We start from the raw sequence: 20307 nt of genomic DNA, 5'->3' as shown, positions 1-20307 counted from the left end.
GCTGGAAGACTTTTTTTCCTTACTGTTTCTAGGCAATAATATAAGCATAACACTTACATGAGAGGTCTAAAGATGTGTATCAATAAGCACAATGTTTTGAAACTCGCCAGAAAAAAGGAAGGACAGACGCAAAATACTGAATGAAAGAAAATGAATTTTGTTTCAAATAGCTCTAGGATCTTTTTTATTTATTTTTTTTTTTTTGAGAGATTTAACAGATCCAGAAAGAAGTCGTAAAGGCAGACTCTTTTAACAGCACAGAGTGGACTTTCATCTCTGGACACAATGACTGGGCCTTGTTGCCTGGGAGTTTCTTTATTCACTGTCATAGAAACAGTAATTACTCATACCACTCCTACTGAAACTCTACACCTGAAACTGATATACCAGAGAGCAAAGAAGCATGCAGGAGTCAAATATTTGGCAGATTTTTCTCCCCTTATAACACTGAAACTGGCTGTCTTTATCACTATAGAAAGGGATATTCATTTGTACTTCTGAATAACTTGTTACAATGTTTAGATGTTGTCAATTTTCAATTAACTTGAAAAGCTAAAAATGATCACTTCATACTTTGCCATCAAAAGTTTTGAAATAATAGAAAAACAAAGTCGAGAGAAAATCTATCCATTTAAATCTTAACTTATTAATTGATTTTATTTTTAATCTTTGGTCAGGGAGTAAAGACAATAAAGGTATTGCATTAACTAACAGTTGTATATGAAAAAAACCACTCTATAATCCCACATAAAACCTGTGGTATACAGTTATTTCTCAATAATCCACCCTATGACTTAATAAAGTTTATCATAATACAATTATCATTCCTCTATGTAATGTATTTTTAAACTTCAACCTGAACTTGACTGACACCCTAGGAAGCTATTCCAAACCAAGCAATAACGTCATATAAGGAAGACAATTCATAGATGAGATGTAATCCTCTCTATAAGGACTCTTGCAAAACTTGTTCCTGCTAATTGTTGCGTGATGTAAACAGCAAGACCATTTTTTTAAACATGCAAAACACCTGTCTAGGTATCTGACTTCTATCAAAACTTCTCTGAAAAAAACAAGCCAACTAACTTCAACAGTGTGACTGTCAAAATAAAACTGAAATAAATGATATAAATGTTTATATGGTTTAAAATATTTAATAAGCAAAAACAAGCTGAAAATAATGAACTAGTACATGCTGGGAAAATGAACAGTAAATAAAGATTTTCCTATATGTTTTTTTATCATTTAAAGTAATTTCAAAAACATATCCTATTTGGTGACTGTTAGCACAGCTTATTGCTGCATTTATGAATTTACACACATATACACCAACTGAGGAAAACCTATGGGTCTGGTCTCAATGCATTTCTTAAAAACTCTATGCAACAATCTAGGATTGAGGAACTTAATTTTCAGAAATGCAAATGAAGTTTTTGAACATAGTCTGTATCTTTTTATTTTTTCACTTAAGAAGTAATAAATTCTGTAAACTCCTTTAGAGGAAATGACATTTATGTTGTAATAAGTAGGTCAAGTTCAAGAAAACTGGGTGTAAGACAATACCATAAATGAAGGAATCTTTCTTCCTTCCTCTTCTCTCAAATGTACTATTAATAGTAGTAAATATTCAAGAGCCTCAGCACTGAAATTGATGTTCCCGTTTTATTATGTCTAAATTTCTGTGCCTGAAATGTAACAGCAAGAAAAAATTTTTTTAAATTTTGGACTCTTTCCACATCACACAGTTGGTATTCTATATGTTGAAAGGAAACAGTATTGCTTGGGATTACTAGTTTGGTATGGGTTATATTAAAAATGGTAAGAAACAGTTATTGGTGTATTATATCCAGCACACCTAAAAGGAGAGTACAAAGACTGAACTTACTATCCCTTCTTTTAGCTACGCTAAACAAACTCAAAAAATAATAAGGTAAGAAAACAATGACGAAAATTATTGAAAGAGATTCAAGTTTATAAACTAATAACTTATAACAAAGAATTATTTAAAATTAAATGGATGATATCAGTGGTTGATACTTGAGATTTTAAAAGTGTATAAGTAGAAGAAAATGGCAACCCAGTCCGGTATTCTTGCCTGGAAAATCCCATGGACAGTGGAACCTGGTAGGCTATAGTCCATGGGGTCGCAAACAGCTGGACACTACTGAGCAACTTCACTTCAAGTAGAAGAAAACATAAACTATAACCCCTTCAAAACTTCTTTGAATAGTAGCAACACAGCAAACCAAGGAACTTAATCTTAGAAAAGTTTTGATCACATATGTGTCCTCAGTTGCTCAGAAATGCCTGACTTTTGCAATGCCATGGGCTGTAGTCCCACAGGCTGCTCTGTCCATGGAATTTTCCAGGCAAGAATACTGGAGTGCGTTGCTTTTTCCTACTCCAGGGGATATTCCCAGCCCAGGGATCAAACCTGCGTCTCCCGCGTTGGCAGGCAAATTCTTTACCACTGCACCACCTGGGAAGCCTCTCGATAACATATATTACATTCAATCTGAAATGTGTGACACAGAAACCAAGCTTACGGTTGTCAAAGGGGAAAGGAGTGGGAGAAGGGATAAATTAGAAGTTTGGGATTAGCAGAAAAGCCACTATGTATAAAATAAACAAGGTCCTACTGTACAGTACAGGGAACTATATTCAGTATCTTGTAATTAACTATAATAGAAAAGAATCTGAAAAAGGATATCTATAAAAATATATCTGAATCACCTTGCTGTACACCAGAAACTAACACATTATAAGTCAGCTATACTTTAACAAACCAAACCAAAACCAAACCAACAGTGGAACTTGCTGATTAGAACTTATTAAAAATAAGTTTGGTAGAAAATGGCCTTTAAAAAGCTTTGTGGTCAGTTTTGTATTTGTGAGCTCTATCAAACTTTAACAGATAGCTCCATGCTAGATAAACTATAACACATGAAATAACTATCCAATTTCTTTTCTGAACTAACTAGGATAAAACTCTAAGACAAAAGTCTCTCAAAAAGAGACAAAAAGAGAAAACATACCTAATTTCACTTTGAATAAACATATAAAAGTTTAAATAATAAACCAGTAACAAACTAAATTTAATATAATAACCATCTAATGTGACTGAATCAAATATATTCCAAAAATCAATTAATAGTTATCAAAGAGAAATGACAGGGTCACAAATGACTATATTTTCCTCTTCATACTCTTGGTATTTTCTAAATTTTCTGTAATGAATAATATACTTAGAAGAAAATAAAGATTATTTTTTAAAACTTATATGTTCCAAAATAAAGGAAAGTGAAAGTGTATATAATGTTACTATATACCTCTTTAGAAGCAATGGACAGTATATGTTAAGTTATATTTATGAAGTGAAATGAAAATTATCTATTGGGGCAAAATCATAATATTTTACTATTTTTTCTTCAGTAGCCTTCCTCATTCTATGAGTAAGTTAGTGAGTAAGCTATACAAACTAAACAATATGCTATATTTTCCTACCCTGGCTATAAAATGAAGTCATAAGGTGTAAATGAGGAGTTATGTGCAAATTAAGGTCAGCAAAACATTCTATAAAGAATTAGTACAAAGGTATGAAAAGGAGGGTCATATTTAGTTACTCAAAAATGGAAGTGAAATTAAAAAAAAAAAACTGGAAAAGTGTATTTCTAACATACTCTCATGGCCAAAAGCATTTTATAAAAATTCTTGCAAATCAAGATAAAGAACTGATGATTCAGCAAAGAAGAAAATAAATGGTCAAGTATTTTACAAGTTTAATTTCAAAAGTAATAGAAACATGTTTTTAAAAAAGCTATCATTTGGCAAAGATGAGGAAAAAAAAGATACCTACTTCTAGGAAAACATGGAGCTAGGTACTTGGATATACTGTTGGTGAAAATATAAATTGGTACAACCTTTCCAGAGGGTAACCTGGCAGCATACTCAAAAGGCTTTGCTCCAGCAATTCCATTTAAACAGTCACGGACATGCATAGATGCCACAAGAATGTTCACTGATCCATTATTTATCATAACAGAAAATGAGAAACAAGCTAAATGCTCAACAATGAAGAACTTGCTAAATAATTGATGATATTCATATATGATATAATACTGAAGCAACACAGTTATTAAAATAAGGGTAAGTTTGTTATTAAGAAATAAATTAACAAGTGAATCATCTTTTTAAAAACAATGTTATATAGTATGACCCCATGGGAAAAATGATACTTAACAGTTATATGCATAGAAAGAGAAAGGAGTACATTTACTAAAATGTGGGGTTTTTTGGTTGGTGAAAATTGCAGATTACTTTTTTTCCCTTCATCTAGATATATAATATTATATCAGCATATACTATCTCAGAAATAAAAAGAGGAAGAATCAATGGGAGATTAAGTATAAAACAGGCAAATAATTTAAAAATGGAGAAATTCCTTATAAAAAGCTTAATTGTAATTCAGGTATTCATGAGTCAATCATCAAAACTCCCCAAAGCTGAATCAAATGACTGGAAATCCACACATGGTGTAGACCCCATGAGTTAATTAAATCTATAATTATCAAGATCTGTGCTTGCTGTAAGTATACTAGAGGGGACTCAAAAGTGAGTCGAATGCATGTAGCTTTATCCTTTCTAATAACTCATGCTTCTTGTACAATTATAGTGAAATTAACTGAAAATGACATGATGGTATGTGCCAATCCTCCACGTGAGCTTCCCAGGCCAGCTGAACCATCTACAAAGATGACAGCAGGAATGCAGATTAAAAAATGTCGCTCAAAATTTGGTATAATGCTGTATATCTCTCATTCTTTTTAATATTTTTAACTCTGAGAAAGATGCATGATATAGTAAAACCATTCAGTTTTTATCTCCAAATCTGAGGTCTCAAATAAAATAGTTATCAAATAAAATTAGAGATAAATTTTAAATGCATTACTTAGTATAAACATACTACATGAAAACATCATGTCTAAAATCAGGATGGGAAAAGAATAGCTTTATTTATAGAAGGAAAAAGATAGAATTAACATTTACTGAATAACTAGCATGTGGCAAAAACAGTTTGGCACTATCTGGATATACAGGATAACAAAGACAGTGCCCAACTGAGCCAAATGCAACTCAGTTTCTAATTAATTACTAGTTCTAATGTCAGTGTAGTCCCTTTTTATCTTAGGGAACTTCAGCGGGTTTCTTCTTTGTAACATTTCACTATGCTATAAAGCGAGGCTAGGTTCTCAAGTTTTTCCTATCTCCCTATATTAAACTTGATCAAGTGTCTCATTCCCTCTGAACGCCCTAAGTGTGACTGAGAGAAATTGAGATGAACTGACAAAACTCTTCATGGGGGAAGACGGTATAATAACACAACTATTATTATTTTTGTTGATGGTGTTACTTTGAACCCAGACTCCGAGTAGGCCATCTGAGGTAAGGTAAATGAGAAGGCTGTACCATGACAAGTCTTCAAAGGAGATATAACAGAGGCAGGAAGGATCTTGCAGGAACCCACATCATGGTAAACATGTGATCATCTACTTCCACCTAATTACAAGTAGGAACTTGCCAAACACATTGAGCAACTCTCCAATCAACTGCTAAACAACTCTGTAACCCATTAGCACCTTGAAAATGAAGAACATATATTGGAAAAAAAGGAGACAAAAGGCATTTACATCTGTAATAACAAAATACTATCTTACTTGGCTTAAATTTCAAAGCTTAATAGTTTTTAGGAGGAGAGGAAAAATAATTTTCTCTCTACCCTTCTAGGTTCCTGCGAGATCCCCCTGTACTAGCAAGAAAGATTAACAGAAAAAATTAATTTCCTAGCGACAAGAGCCCCCACAAAGATGTGAGCCCCAAAGACAGCCAGGCAATTGATCAAGGCTTATATATTATACAATGCTGAGCTAAGGATAAAAAGGCAGGGGTCTGGGGCTTCAAAGGCGAGGAAGGCAATTCCCAGGAAGAGGGGAAGAGCAAACGTTTGGTAAGCAAGCATTTGTCCCTCTATGTAGGGAAATGTCCCAGATGAAAACTGTGATCTCTGGTAATAGCTCTCTCATGGTAGAGGACCCCTTTCTAAATTTTTAGGCAGGTAAGGAGGAGGTAAAAAGCTTTTCTTGAGTCGTCTGTGTATTGACTGCCTTCAATGCCAAATATTTCACACGCCAAAATGGCACATTGTAGGGTGGTACATTCTGCTTCACTTCAGGTTAAAGCACCAAAGAGTAAACATAAAAGTCCATTAACAAGAAAGGTAATTTAGAAACGAAGCGCTGTGCCATGAGAGGGGAAGTCTGCCACCTGTTGGCAGAAAAGCAGAATTGCATGAGTTCCCTGATCCCTGTTTTTTTAAGGGGGGAACATCCAGACAGCATATTAAAAAGCAGAGACACTACTTTGCCAACAAAGGTCCGTCTGGTCAAGGCTATGGTTTTTCCAGTAGTCATGTATGGATGTAAGAGTTGGACTGTGAAGAAAGCTGAGCGCCGAAGAATTGATGCTTTTGAATTGTGGTGTTGGAGAAGACCCTTGAGAGTCCCTTGGACTGCAAGGAGATCCAACCAGTCCATCCTAAAGGAGATCAGTCCTAAGTGTTCACTGGAAGGACTGATGTCAAAGCTGAAACTCCAGTATTTTGGCCACCTGATGCGAAGAACTGACTCATTTGAAAAGACCCTGATGTTGGGAAAGATTGAAGGTGGGTGGAGAAGGAGACAACAGAGGATGAGATGGTTGGATGGCATTACTGACTCAATGGACATGAGTTTGGGTAAACTCCAGGAGCTGGTGATGGACAGGGAGGCCTGGTGTACTGCAGTCCATGGGGTCACAAAGAGTCCGACACTACTGAGCAACCGAACTGAACTGATCTATCAGGTAAGGTTCATGACATTAGATTTCAAATAAGTTATTATGTGAAGACATAAATTACAACCTATAAGAGGAGAAAGATTGAAGTAGGATTTCAGATTCTCTGTATGCTTAATTCAATAATTATTTTAAAAACAAGTAAAAGAGGAATGCATGGAAATGATTTAAGTAAATTATAGGGAACTTTTAAACTGCTATGAAAATTTAGGATAATCCAAAACACTTTGCAAAATTATAAAATCTGTGGGGGAGGGAAAAAAATTTTCCATCCACCTTTCTAGGTTACTGGCTGAGACTCCACTGTAATGAAAGACAGATTAATAGGAGAAAAACAAGTTTGGTAACATATACAGTATACTTCCTGTATACAGCAGAGATACCCAAGAAAACTGAGTTAACTTTCAAAATGACCCAAGCCATCAGTGGCTCAGACGGCAAAGACTCCACCTGCAGTGCCGGAGACCTGGGTTTGATCCCTGGGTTAGGAAGATCCCCTGGAGGAGGGCATGGCAACCCACTCCAGTATTCTTGCCTGGTGAATCCCCATGGACAGAGAAGCCTGGTGGGCTACAGTCCATGGGGTCACAAAAAGTTGGACACGACTGAGTGACTAAGCACAACACATCACCTACATACCATCTTTAGTTAAAAACAAAAGATGCTGGGGAAGGGAAAGCCAGGTTTTTAGGCAAAGCTCAATAAACAAGGGGATGGTTGTTAGGTGGAGTTGAGATTTTTAAGTTTCTATGTGTTTATGTGCTCAGTTGTGTCCAACTCTCTTCAACTTCACGGATTGCAGCCTGCCAGTCTTCTTTGTCCATGGAATTTTCAGGCAAGAATACAGGAGTGGGTTGCCATTTCCTCCTTTAGGGATCTTTCAGGGAATGAACCTGCATCTCTTGCCTCTCCTACATCAACAGGTGGATTTTTTTTTTTAATTACTGAGCCACCTGGGAAGCCCAAGAGTTTCAACAGACTCAGTCATAGCTCTCTTCCTGGTGCAGAAAGGGAGAAAACCCTACAAATGGAAATTTCCCTTAGAAGTGTAAATTGCTCTTATCAAAGGGTAACTTCTGCTTATTTCTCAGAGTTTCTCTGGGGTCAGCTGTTCTTTTTCCTTTAGAAGAAAAACAGAGAAACAGCCTAAAATAACCCTGATACCACAGAGGCGTATTCTGGGGTTACAAATTCTGCTCCCTTTCAGATTCTACGTTATTTCACTTCTGCAACATGTCAACTTTCAGCCCTCCTTTTTCTGCTGCTCTGATGGCAGTCTAGAGAGCATAGTCATTCTCTGTACTCCAGGCTTATTTTAACTCCTGCTCCTCCTGGGCGGCAGATTTGCCACCCCAAGGTGTACCCTTTTTGCATAAGGATTATTTTGAGCTGACAGAGAAGCTTAGAAAACAGAGTACCCTCGTAGCTCAGTTGGTAAAGAATCTGCCTGCAATGCAGGAGGCCTGGGTTCGATTCCTGAGTCGGGAATATTCCCTGGAGAAAGAAATGGCAACCCACTCCAGCATTCTTGCCTAGAGATCCCAAGGAACAGAGAAGCCTGGCAGGCTACAGTCCACGGGGTTGCAAGAGTCGGACTCGACTTAGCGACTAAACCACAAAGGGAAAATTTACATTTTTTAATAAAAGAAATCTCCATCTGCAACTCCCTTTGTACGAGGAAGAGAAGATGATTAAAGCACAAGAAATCTATTAATGGAGAATGCACTTCAATCTGAGTATCAACCCTAGGTCAGGTTTATCAAACTTCGCTTCCTCCACACCTCTTCTACACTCTCCTTTTTGCCTTTAGCTTCAGATGGTGTAATTCTAAGCCATCCAGGAGTTACTCACTTTCCCTTGGTATTGTACATGTTAATGAGCTTGTTTGTTTCTCTCTTTTTAGTTTGTCTTGCTATGGGGTCCTCAGTGGAGAATTTAGAAAGGTGGAGGGAAAATTATTTTTTTCTTCTCCTACACTCTTCTCCTTCTGATTCTAGCAATGCTAATTTAGTGTATCTCAGCTACTAGATTATTCATACTAAAACACATTCCAGATCTTATTTATTAAAAAAAAATTAAAAAAAAAACAAGCTCAAGGGAGCTTTAGCCAGTTAATTACAAACACCTGATAATGGAGACGCCTCTACAATGTGGTCCAACACACACCTTTTAAAATGTTACTGCTAAGTCATTAACCAGTTTTTTAAAAATAAATAAAATACATGCTCATGTTACTTTAAACACTATGTAACCTTAAAGGATGATAAAGTTGAAGCTTTCCTCCATATTCTCACCCTCCCAAGCTCGACTATCACTAGCAACAACCATCAACAGCTTCTGGTATAGTTTCTCAAGAAGTTCCAGTAACAAGCACATACACGTATATCTTTTCTGGAACTACGACTGTCCTACAACTTGCTTTTTTCCCCTAATTACTATCTTTTGAGCTTTTAAAAACATTAACTCATACAGGTTTACTTTTTTCTTTTTCAAAGCTGCACAATATTTTATTATATATGTGTACCATAATTTATCCACGCACTATTACTTACTTAACCAATGTATACCGCCTCCTGAGTAAATGAAAGTGCTCATTTTCCTACATTCTCATCACTCTGCTTTCTCTTCTTCATACATTAAATTCTGGCAGCCTCAATTTTCACTATTTGTGAGCAATTAACCTGGAAGTTTTGTGACTTGTAAAATTCGTAATTATGCTGGTGGCAGGAATTTGAACTGTTTACTTCAATGGTTCTCAAACTTTTGTAAGCCTCAGAATCATGTGAGGAGGGGGGGACTTGTTAAATGAAGACAGTAAAAGGATTTAAGGATATGATACCTTTTAGCCAGAAAACAAAATTATTGGATAAATTAAAAATATTAGTATATAAGACCTTATGGAAAACCTGAACAAAGTTTTTGGTCAACCTAATATCTGGTCCAAGGATGGCTTCATCTGTCATGTAAACGAATTCCCAACAAAAGGAATAAGCAAAAAACCCAGTTTGTAAAGCTAGAACTTTTTTCAGGAACTATTCCAGCTAAAATGAAAATAGCTCACTAGACAAGATATCAAACTTGTCACTGAAGTTGAAAATGTGGTTAACTTGCTACATGAGGATAACACACAGGAAGCATGACAAATGTGCTTTGAGAAGACAAAAATCATATGCCTGGCACAAACATTTCCATACTTGCAAATCTGGAGTTTCAAGATGACCTTGGATATTTTCTTTGACAAAGTTAAGAGTTTAATGTATTTTCCTTATTTGAAGATATATTTTACTCAAACTGGACACATCATGATTTCTACCCCTCAAATATCACCATGTCTATCAAACACTACCCAATGTCACCTCTTATTCCTTTGAATGCCACAAAGTCTTCTGTTGATCTCTCTAACGTTTATATTCTTTCATTCTAGAAATACTGTTAGGACTTTAGCTTTTAAGCTAGTAGTGACACCTATTTCGGAGAAGGCAATGGCAACCCACTCCAGTACTCCTGCCTGGAAAATCCCATGGACGGAGGAGCCTGGTAGGCTGCAGTTCATGGGGTCGCTAAGAGTCGGACACGACTGAGCGACTTCCCTTTCACTTTTCACTTTCATGCATTGGAAAAGGAAACAGCAACCCACTCCAGTGTTCTTGCCTGGAGAATCCCAGGGACGGGGGAGCCTGGTGGGCTGTTGTCTATGGGGTCGCAGAGTCGGACACGACTGAAGCGACTTAGCAGTGACACCTGTTTAGGTGGTTAGCTTCTAAATCTCATTAGCATGTTATGAAGGCAGTGGCCATATCTCCGGAACTATTAATACTAAGATCTAGCTACTTCAGGTGTGGATGAATAAGTTTTTACTCTTTGGGTGGACAGAAGATCAAAGCTATTCAGAATTTATATCCTCTATTGCAGCCATGAAATTAAAAGATGCTTACTCCTTGGAAGAAAAGTTACGACCAACCTAGATAGTATATTCAAAAGCAGAGACATTACTTTGCCGACTAAGGTCCGTCTAGTCAAGGCTATGGTTTTTCCTGTGGTCATGTATGGATGTGAGAGTTGGACTGTGAAGAAGGCTGAGCGCCAAAGAATTGATGCTTTTGAACTGTGGTGTTGGAGAAGACTCTTGAGGGTCCCTTGGACTGCAAGGAGATCCAACCAGTCCATTCTGAAGGAGATCAGCCCTGGGATTTCTTTGGAAGGAATGATGCTAAAGCTGAAGCTCCAATACTTTGGCCACCTCATGTGAAGAGTTGACTCATTGGAAAAGACTCTGATGCTGGGAGAGATTGAGGGCAGGAGGAGAAAGGGACGACCCAGGATGAGATGGCTGGATGGCATCACCGACTCGATGGACATGAGTCTGAGTGAACTCCGGGAGATGGTGATAGACAGGGAGGCCTGGCGTGCTGCGATTCATGGGGTTGCAAAGAGTTGGACACGACTGAGCGACTGAACTGAACTGATTGCTATTATCACCAAGTACTTGGAATAGTTGGAATGCTCTATTTTTCTATCAGCTGACTGACTACCTGTGATATTATGTGTACTTTCATTTGATCAAATATTGAATACTTACTGAATGGTCAGTGATATGAAAAAAGAACAGGCACTACAGTGTAGCCTGGTAGACTGCTGATTACCTTCATCCATGCCCTCTTCTTTCTTACTAACAGACTCTCCATTTTGTCAAAGGGTGGTTAAGTTGCTCAATCAAACAAACAAAATTCCTCAGCTTTCCTTACAGTTATGGGAACCATATGACACTGTTCCCTCCATGCACATGTAAGGAAAAAGTTTTGCTTATGGAATAAGTATTCTCCTCCTTGCTCCGTCACTTCTGCTGTCTGGAAGATGGAGATGTTGGCCAGGAGTACTGCAGCTCGTGACTGTGAGAAAAGCCAAGGGCATTTCAAAGGCCTCTTCATACCTTATACCCCTTAGTTAACACCAGTAACTGCCTATCTTTTGGATTTCCTGTTATACTAGAAAAATAAAATCTGTATTTTTAATAAAGCCACCGATTTTGGGTCTCTGTTTCTCTTAGTCAAGTGCAATAAAAAAGGATGACAAAAAAAGCCATGCACCAATCCAGACATACCAGAACATACATTATAGTAAACAACATAAGAGAGTGTGCTGCTGCTGCTGCTGCTAAGTCGCTTCAGTCGTGTCCGACTCTGTGAGACCCCAAAGATGGCAGCCCACCAGGCTCCCCTGTCCCTGGGATTCTCCAGGCAAGAACACTGGAGTGGGTTAAGAGAGTGTATAAATTGCTACATTATGAGAAATCATCAGGAAATGCCACAGGAATTTAGGGAATACACTTCTCAGAACAAATCAAGAATTTAACACATGTGCTAAGAAGTCATAAATTTCTGTACTGATAAAAATTAAAGTTGAGTTATCAAAATATTTTAGAAGGCTATGTGATAGTGTTAACCCCCTGAAGCAGTTGTTTAAATCCTGGTTTTTCCCTGCCCTTTTTCTAAATATATCTAAATTTAGATTCAGTAGTGGGCTTTCCACTTACAGACTAGCACTCAGAAAACATCTGATATTATCTTAAGATAGAAGAAAGGAAGATTTTGTTAGAAGTTTATCCCTAGGAAGGAAACACACTAAGGTTTCAAAAACAGCACCAGCTATTTAAGGAGTAATTGCTGATGTTCACGAGGAAGCCATAAATACTTAAGATGTGTTTAAATTAGAAATGACAGTTTAAACTGGTTGGGGAGCTTCAAGTGGCAGTTCTCTCTCTCTTATTCCTGCTGTCCAAATAATTTCCACCTTCTCTGTTGCTCTTTAGGGAATAGTGTTAAGACTATACATTTATTCTGGTTTTGTGTTTCCATTTTATTTCATTGGTTAGATACGCCTACTTCGGGAGAATCTCCCCACTCCAGATTTATACAGATATAAGTAACATACATCATTATAAACTTAGGGTATACAGCATAACGGTTTGACATATGTACATTGTGAAATGAATACCATAATCAGTTTACTCAGCATTCATCATCTCATACAGTAAGAAAGCAAAAGAAAAAACAGTTTTTCTTTATGATAAAAGCTTCTAGGGTTTAATCTTTTAACCTTCCTATATATCCTACAGAAGTGTTAGCTACGGTCATAGTGTTAGCTAGGGTTGTACATTACAACTCTAGTGCTTATTTATCTTATAACTGTTAAGTTTGTACCTTTGATCCCCCCCTTCCAATTACTTTGGGAGAATTCAATAAAGGATATGAGAAAACCTGAATGAGATTAAACCATCTCATTTCCTTTTTTGGAATTAGTTTCCTATTGGAGAAAAATAAGTATTAATCTGTTGGTAAAAAGTAAAACTAGAATATACTCTGCTAATGAAGAAAAAAGGAAGAGTTGATATATAAAAATTGGAAAGAGGTGCCATTTAGTAGGAGAAATTAAGTCAACTGGACAGAAATAAAGAGTGAAGTAAGTAGATGTAGTTGGTGTAGGCTGAAAATAAGACATAATGTAAATTAAAATATGCTGAAATAAGCACCTATAAATCAGTGAGTGGTACAGTCAGCCATCCATATCTGTATGTTCCACATCAGTGATACAATCAACCAAGGATTGAAAATACCTGGGAAAAAAATTCCAGAAAGTTTCAAAAGCAAAACTTGAATTTGCTCCTTCCTGGCAATAATTTACACACCACTCACATTGTATTTACAACTGTTTACATAATATTTACACTGTATTAGATATTAGAAGTAAACTAGAGACTATTTAAAATATATGGGAGATAGTGCATAGGTTATAATAAAACTATCTGCCATTTTATAAAAGGGCCTTGACCATCCTTGGAGTTTGGTATCCAAGGGAGTGGGAACCAGCTGCCCAAGGATAGTGAGTGACTATTGTACATTCTTAAAGAGAGAGGACTGTTCCTTATTTCTTTAAAAGGTTACCTGTCCACCCGTGTTCTCTATCCCCAGCCTTCCTATCTTCTCTAGTACTCAACTGGATGGATTATTCCCTTTCCTCCTTTCACTTCATTAAGCATTCTCACTGTCCTGCCTGCCAAAATGGGCACATTGCCAACCATTCAAAACCAAAGCAAAACACAAGATTCACTGAAGGCATGAGTATTTTTGCATTTAATAGTCACTTTCTGGTCTTCACTTTGTTGTTCTTTTAGTGGCTGGCTAACACACATGGCTTTGAGCTCAACATGTGACCTGTGTAGACTGGCACTGCTGACTCTGCCCCTTCTTTCTGGTAACATGTTCTCTTTTCCCACATCTGAGATCTCTGTTTTCTTCACTGAACACCCGTTATTTGTCAGTATTCTCAAGGTTTCTCTTTTCATCCTCCTGCAAAGTTATAGATGAGAAATCATAACCATTTTCACTATTACTGCCAAGAAGTTAGACATTTCAGAAAGTACTGGTGCTAATCCCAATCTATCTTCTCAACTCCGGCACTACATTTTCAGTTGTTGTTGCTAATAATAGCAACAGGTAAAGTATATACTGTATATTACTATGGGCCACTATATGGCAATAATTGCTTCTCAAAGCTCTTTACTTAATGTAACTAATTTACGGACATTTCTACTTGGCTAAACAGGACAAAGTGAATTTGCTCTATATCGTCCTTGTCTGCTCTCTCTCTCCCCTTTTTGATCTTGGCTAATAATGTAGCCGTTGTTACCATTTAGTGTGCAATCCTCACAATGTGATTAATCTCTTTAATGATCCTAAATAATGATAAGCTCCCAAATGAAAGCAATTATGCCCACTGTGTTACTTCATGTAACTTCATAACTACCCCATGAAGTAGGTAGTATTATTATCTTCCAATTAATAGGTGAGCAGAGTCAGAGAAGTTAAAAGACCAGCCCAAGATTACATAGCTTGGTAAATGAGAAAGCCTAGATTCAACGCTAGGTTTGTATGAGTTCAGAGTTTGTATTGCCAAGTCCTGTTGATTTTACCTCGAAATGTTCATCCTCTGAGCTCTCATTTTCTAGTCTAGGCTCTAATCATCTTTCACAAGGAATACTGCCAACATCCTCCTAAATTATTTCCTTCTTTCCAGGCACTCCCCTTTCACCTTTTCCTAAGTGATCTTTATAAAATAAACTTTTGAACATGCAATTATCCTGTTCAACTACCTTTCATGGCTCCCCACTGCCTAAAAAATAAAGGGCAAACTGTTTGGAATGGCTTTACAACATTCCTTTACAATTTTGTCTCTTTGTCCACATGCCCTATCTCTTCCTTCCAAATACATATCTGTATATTATGCTGCAGCCACGCCACAATACTACTTGTCCTTATGCCTGAATTAATATTACATATTATGTATATTTAAAGATTATGGCTTCATTGTGGATTTTGTGAAAGCATTGACTTTTTTACCTCTACTTGGTTTAGAATAGAAGTGATAGACCAAGGCACAGTCCAAGTACATACAAGAAGGTATGGCAATGTGGGTTTTTTTTTTCCTCACACATATACATTTTTGGTTTGGAACAAAGGGAAGCCACCAATGTTTTCTATGCAGGATAGCAACATAAACAAAATGAAAATTTTGAGATTAACAACATTTGCTCTTATGAGTACAGAAATGGAGAAAAGACTATGCAATAATAATCCAAGACTAATTTAATCCTAGCAATAAGCAAAACTATTGGCATAAGAAACATGTGGGGAATTAACATTTTTTAAACTTTTATTTATGAAAGAATATTTTTGTATTCAGCCCAAGGCCAAGAGCAAAGATTGGGACAAACAGTTTCTGTGCTCAGTTAGAACATATAGTTGAAGCTAAGTATTCTCAGACATGAACCTAAAATTATATTATTTAGTACAGTGGTGGAGAAGGCAATGGCACCCCACTCCAGTACTCTTGCCTGGAAAATCCCATGGACGGAGGAGCCTGGAAGGCTGCAGTCCATGGGGTCGCTGAGGGTCAGACACGATAGAGCGACTTCACTTTCGCTTTTCACTTTCATGCATTGGAGAAGGCAATGGCAACCCACTCCAGCGTTCTTGCCTGGAGAATCCCAGGGATGGCGGAGCCTGGTGGGCTGCCGTCTATGGGGTCGCACAGAGTCGGACACGACTGAAGCGACTTAGCAGCAGCAGCAGCAGCAGCAGCAGCAGCAGCAGCAGCAGCAGCAGCAGCAGCACAGTGGTAAACTGTCAACTGATCTGTCAATACTACACCCTAGAAGTTCATCTGTGTAGTACATTATTGGGAGTATACACAGGATTATTTACTCCAGTAAGTATCAAAGAATGCAACTCACTGAGAAAAACTGTCTTGATGAGTGGGCTCTAACTAAAACACAAAACATCCCCAACTTTGGAGCAAATATTGCCTATAATGCACCTCAAATGGAATTCTTAAAATACTGTCTTAAAATAAAATTGGAAATAAATTTCTAAAACGTTATGTAAGAGGTTTGGTGGGGGGAAGATGAACAAAGATACTTCCCAGTAGTTTGAGACAGGAAGGAGTAACATTTCAAATACAAAATAAACTATTCTGAACTCCAACTGGGTTAACTGTCATTTCTTTAACCACTGACAAGTTACATCTTGTCATAACCGAGCTCAACCTAGCCACGATGCAAAAACCACCATCAGAATTGTATTGTGGCAACGGTTTGACCCGGGATGCCAGGAGGAGGGCGAAACATCCCCAGGAAGTTCCATTTCTTGAAAAAGCGGGTGTTGCTGCGGGAGGTAGTTTTTTTCCGAATTACCTATTTGCTGCCTTTTTGTTTCAAATAGAGATGTAACTAAGCCCACGGGAAGCCGAGCGCTGCCTTCAAGGGTCCAGACCAGGTCATCGGGCCCGCGGGGTCGCCCCAGGCGGGACGAACGGGTCCCCAGTGGGCCCCCAGCATTCCAGCAGCGGTCGGCGCGGGAAGGCGAGGCCGGACGGGCCACCCCGACCCCTCACGCGCCCCGGCACGACGAGCCCCTACACTCACCATTTCGATGATCTTGGTCTTCCGGCCTGTCTTTCTCTTCAAGGTGAATATGTACTGGGCCAGCACCACCCCCGCCACCAGGGCGCACACGCTGGCGCTCGCTACCGCGCCCACCCTTGCCACTGCCGCTCGATCCATGGACCTGGCCTCCTTTGCCTCGCGGTTCGAGAAGAGGTCGCTGGAACCGGCCTCAGAAACGCCGGCCGGTGGACAAGCCCGGACGCCCCGCCCCTCCCGCACGAGCCCCGCCCCCAGGGAGGTCGCACCCACGAGGGCCCAGCGGCGGGAAGCTGGAGGGAGCCGCAGGAGCTCGCCTGCACCGGAAGCCAAGGTGGGGGAGAGGGTCTTCTCAGAACCCGGGTCCGAGGAACTGCTCAAGGACGGAAAAGGGGAACTGAACTAAATCTCTCTCTCTCTGCTAATGAGGAGCAGGCAGTGGTTCATTCCAGCCCCGCCCACTAGAAATCTGATGCCAACCATCACTCAAAAAGAATCCGCGGCCTTCCACCCTCCTCTGATACTCAGGACTACAACCCCCAGAAGGCATCTGGGGCGTTGCTTTCTGACTTGCGCAGTAGCTTGGCTGTAGAGTGCTATGACAAGCTGCAGGGTGCAGCAAAGGTAACAAGGGAGTAAAAGGCGATCTGCAGAATATGAGAAGATACTTGCAAACCGTTTGACAAGGGGTTAATATCCAGTTTATGTTAAAAATGTCAACAACAACAGAACCCATTAAAAAATAGGCAAAAGACTTGAATAGACAATTGGTAAAGAAGCTTATAAAGCTTATCAAATCATTAATCATCAGGAAAATGAAAATCAAAACCACAATGAGATATCACTTCACACAAGTTAGGACAACCACTGTCAAAAAGACCAGAAAATTAACAATGCTGGTGAGGATGTGAAGAATTGGAACCCTTGTGCACTGTTGGTGGAAATGTAAATTTGTGCAGCCACTGTGGGAAAAGTGTGGAAGTTCCTCAAGAAATTAAAAATAGAATTACCATATGACCCAGTAATCCTATGTCAGGGTATATATCCAAAAGAATCGAAAGTAGACACTCATAGAAATTTTAGCCCTCCCATGTTCACTGCAGCACTATCCATAATAGCCAAGGTGTGGAAGCAACCGAAATGTCCATCAAAAGATGAACTGATAAGAAAATGTGGAAATACATAAAATGTAATACTATTCAACTTTTAAACAGAGGCTAATTCTGCAGTATTTGACAACATGAATGAATCTTGAAGATCTCATATACGTGAAATAAGCCAGTCATAAAAAAGACAAGTGCTGCATTATTCTACTTATATGAGTAGTCAGACTCTAAGAAACAGAAAGTATAATAGTGGTCGTGGGGTCTGAGGAAGAGGAAATGATGGGGTCGTACAGCTGAGTATTGAGTTGTTTCAATTTTGCAAGATGAAAAATTCCAGAGATCTGTTGCAGAATTGTGTGCCTACAGTTAACACTACTGTACTATACATTTAAAAATTATGTTGGTAAATTTTATGTTATATACCACACACATAAAAATGTTGCTATGGCAACAGAGCAGAGACGGCTTAAAGTTAGGCTGGAGCAAGTAGGTGTTTTTTCCTTTTCTGCTGCATTCCAATCAATCATCCCCTCTTCCATCATTTTCCTTTCTGAGTAGCATGACTTGTTCTCACCTGCCTGGTCTCTTTCAAGGACTCTTTCTGCAGTTTCCCCTGCTTGTCTCTGGCGATGACAGGGAGGGGATGCAGGGGAGCTACTTGGGGGAACCACACCAACTCTGTGGAGCTGGTGGTGCTACTCAGTGAGGCTGTCTGTTTGTCCAGGACATGGAAAAAGTTGGAACAGGAGAACAAGAGAGAGCAGTAAGGGTTGCTTTTCTCTGCACCCTCCACTCTTGCTCTAGTCATTCCAGCCCAGGGACCCTGGCAGTTGTTCTGCTTGAAGGGAAATTTGTGGAAAGGGAGTTCTTAGAAAGGTGGGATAGAGCTTATCCGAGCAGGCATCTGGTGAGAAAACAAGTCTGGAATTAGCCACTGGGTGCGTGAATGCCTTTTGTAGAACTAGGAAACATGTGTTGGCTACTGCCAGTTCATGTGTTTGATTTCTCTGTGGTTGTTTTTAACTCTTTAAGTATGTAAATGTGTTTTTCTGTAAATTATTGTCCATAATGATATATGATGTTACTTGGGATGGTAAAAATACATGAAGGAATTTGATGTAAATTTATGAATTTTTGCTATGCACAATGTTACATTCTGCTCTGATAGGATAACTGGCATAGTCTTAGCTTGAAGTAGTTAAGTAGTATTCTTGTGAGGAAGAACTATTTGGTGGATGTAGGTTTAAGGTCTTCTCCCACTAACGCTGTTAAAAATTAAAACAATGCAAAGCAAAACTAAAAACACACCGCTGAGACTTGCTCTCTCATTTCTTTGCCTGTTGTTGTGAGATAGTGACAGTATGCAAGAACCTAAAGAGCAGGAAGAAAGTATGCCGAAGAAAGGTTCTGTCATTAGCTGTGACTTAGGGGACTCATGTAAGATCTCTGGGCTTTGCTTTCTTATCCTGCAAAAGGAAAAAACCAAATGATTTTGGACACCTTTTAGCTATTAAAGCCCTTTGATTAGAGAGTAATGGTCTTTTTCATGCCCTGGGAGATAACTTGGCAGAGGTCCTAGGAAAAAGAAGAGGGAAGTCCTGCTATAAAGAAACAGCCACTGAGGAAATCAAGAGTTCATCCAGTGCTTCTCAGATGTTAGGGTGAGTGTGAACCTCCTGGGGATGTTTGGGGGGAGGCCAAGAGTCCACATTTCTTTTGGAAAGATATTTGTTCATTTTTATTTATTTATTTGGTTGCATCAGGTCTTCGTTGCGGCACTCGGAATCTTTGATCTTTGTTGCAGTATATGGGATCTCGTTCCCCAAGCCCCTAAACCACTGGACTATCAGGGAAGTGCCAAGAGTTCATATTTTTAACACACTCTTGGGTGTTGCTGATGCTCCTGGTCTGGACACTATACTTTGAATAGAAAGGAACTAAATGGTGATGAGGGGCTTTAAGGGACTTTATTGTGCTTAGTCACTCGGAGGTGCCTGACTCTTTGTGACCATGGACGATAGCTCATCAGGCTCCTCTGTCCATGGGATTTTTCAGGCAAGAAATACTGGAGTGAGCTGCCATTTCCTTCTCTAGGGGACCTTCCCAACCCAGGGATCAAACCCACATCTCCTGTGTTTCCTGCACTGCAGGCAGATTCTTTACCCAGTGAGCCATCTGGGAAGTTCTCTAAGGAGTTAACAATTGGAGGGAGGGGTGGATAAATAGAATTGATAGAACAGGAGAAACAAGAAGGAATTAAAGTTTGCCAGTGTTATTTTGTCAACAGAAGTAGATCTTCAATTTTATGTTTGAAGTCCATGGAAATTATTGTTTGGT

At 38.8% G+C, this 20307-nt stretch overlaps 1 protein-coding gene across 2 annotated transcripts in view; it reads right to left on the bottom strand.

The window, feature by feature from the left end:
- Positions 1–19254, bottom strand: part of NT5C3A (5'-nucleotidase, cytosolic IIIA) — a 44056-nt gene extending 24802 nt beyond the window's left edge. The window contains exon 1 of one of the 2 annotated variants that reach the window (XM_040259663.1): positions 16868–19254. In XM_040259663.1, coding sequence (XP_040115597.1) covers positions 16868–17005 — 138 coding nt within the window. In that variant the 5' untranslated portion in view covers positions 17006–19254. The remainder of the gene's footprint in view (positions 1–16867) is intronic. The other variant, XM_040259665.1, reaches the window with a different exon arrangement.
- Positions 19255–20307: the final 1053 nt, after the last annotated feature.

This window comes from Oryx dammah, unplaced genomic scaffold (assembly GCF_014754425.2).
Source record: "Oryx dammah isolate SB20612 unplaced genomic scaffold, SCBI_Odam_1.1 HiC_scaffold_18, whole genome shotgun sequence".
Taxonomy (NCBI): Eukaryota; Metazoa; Chordata; class Mammalia; order Artiodactyla; family Bovidae; genus Oryx; species Oryx dammah.
Note: the sequence above shows the minus strand (reverse complement) of the source record. Positions and strands in the feature narration are given on the sequence as shown.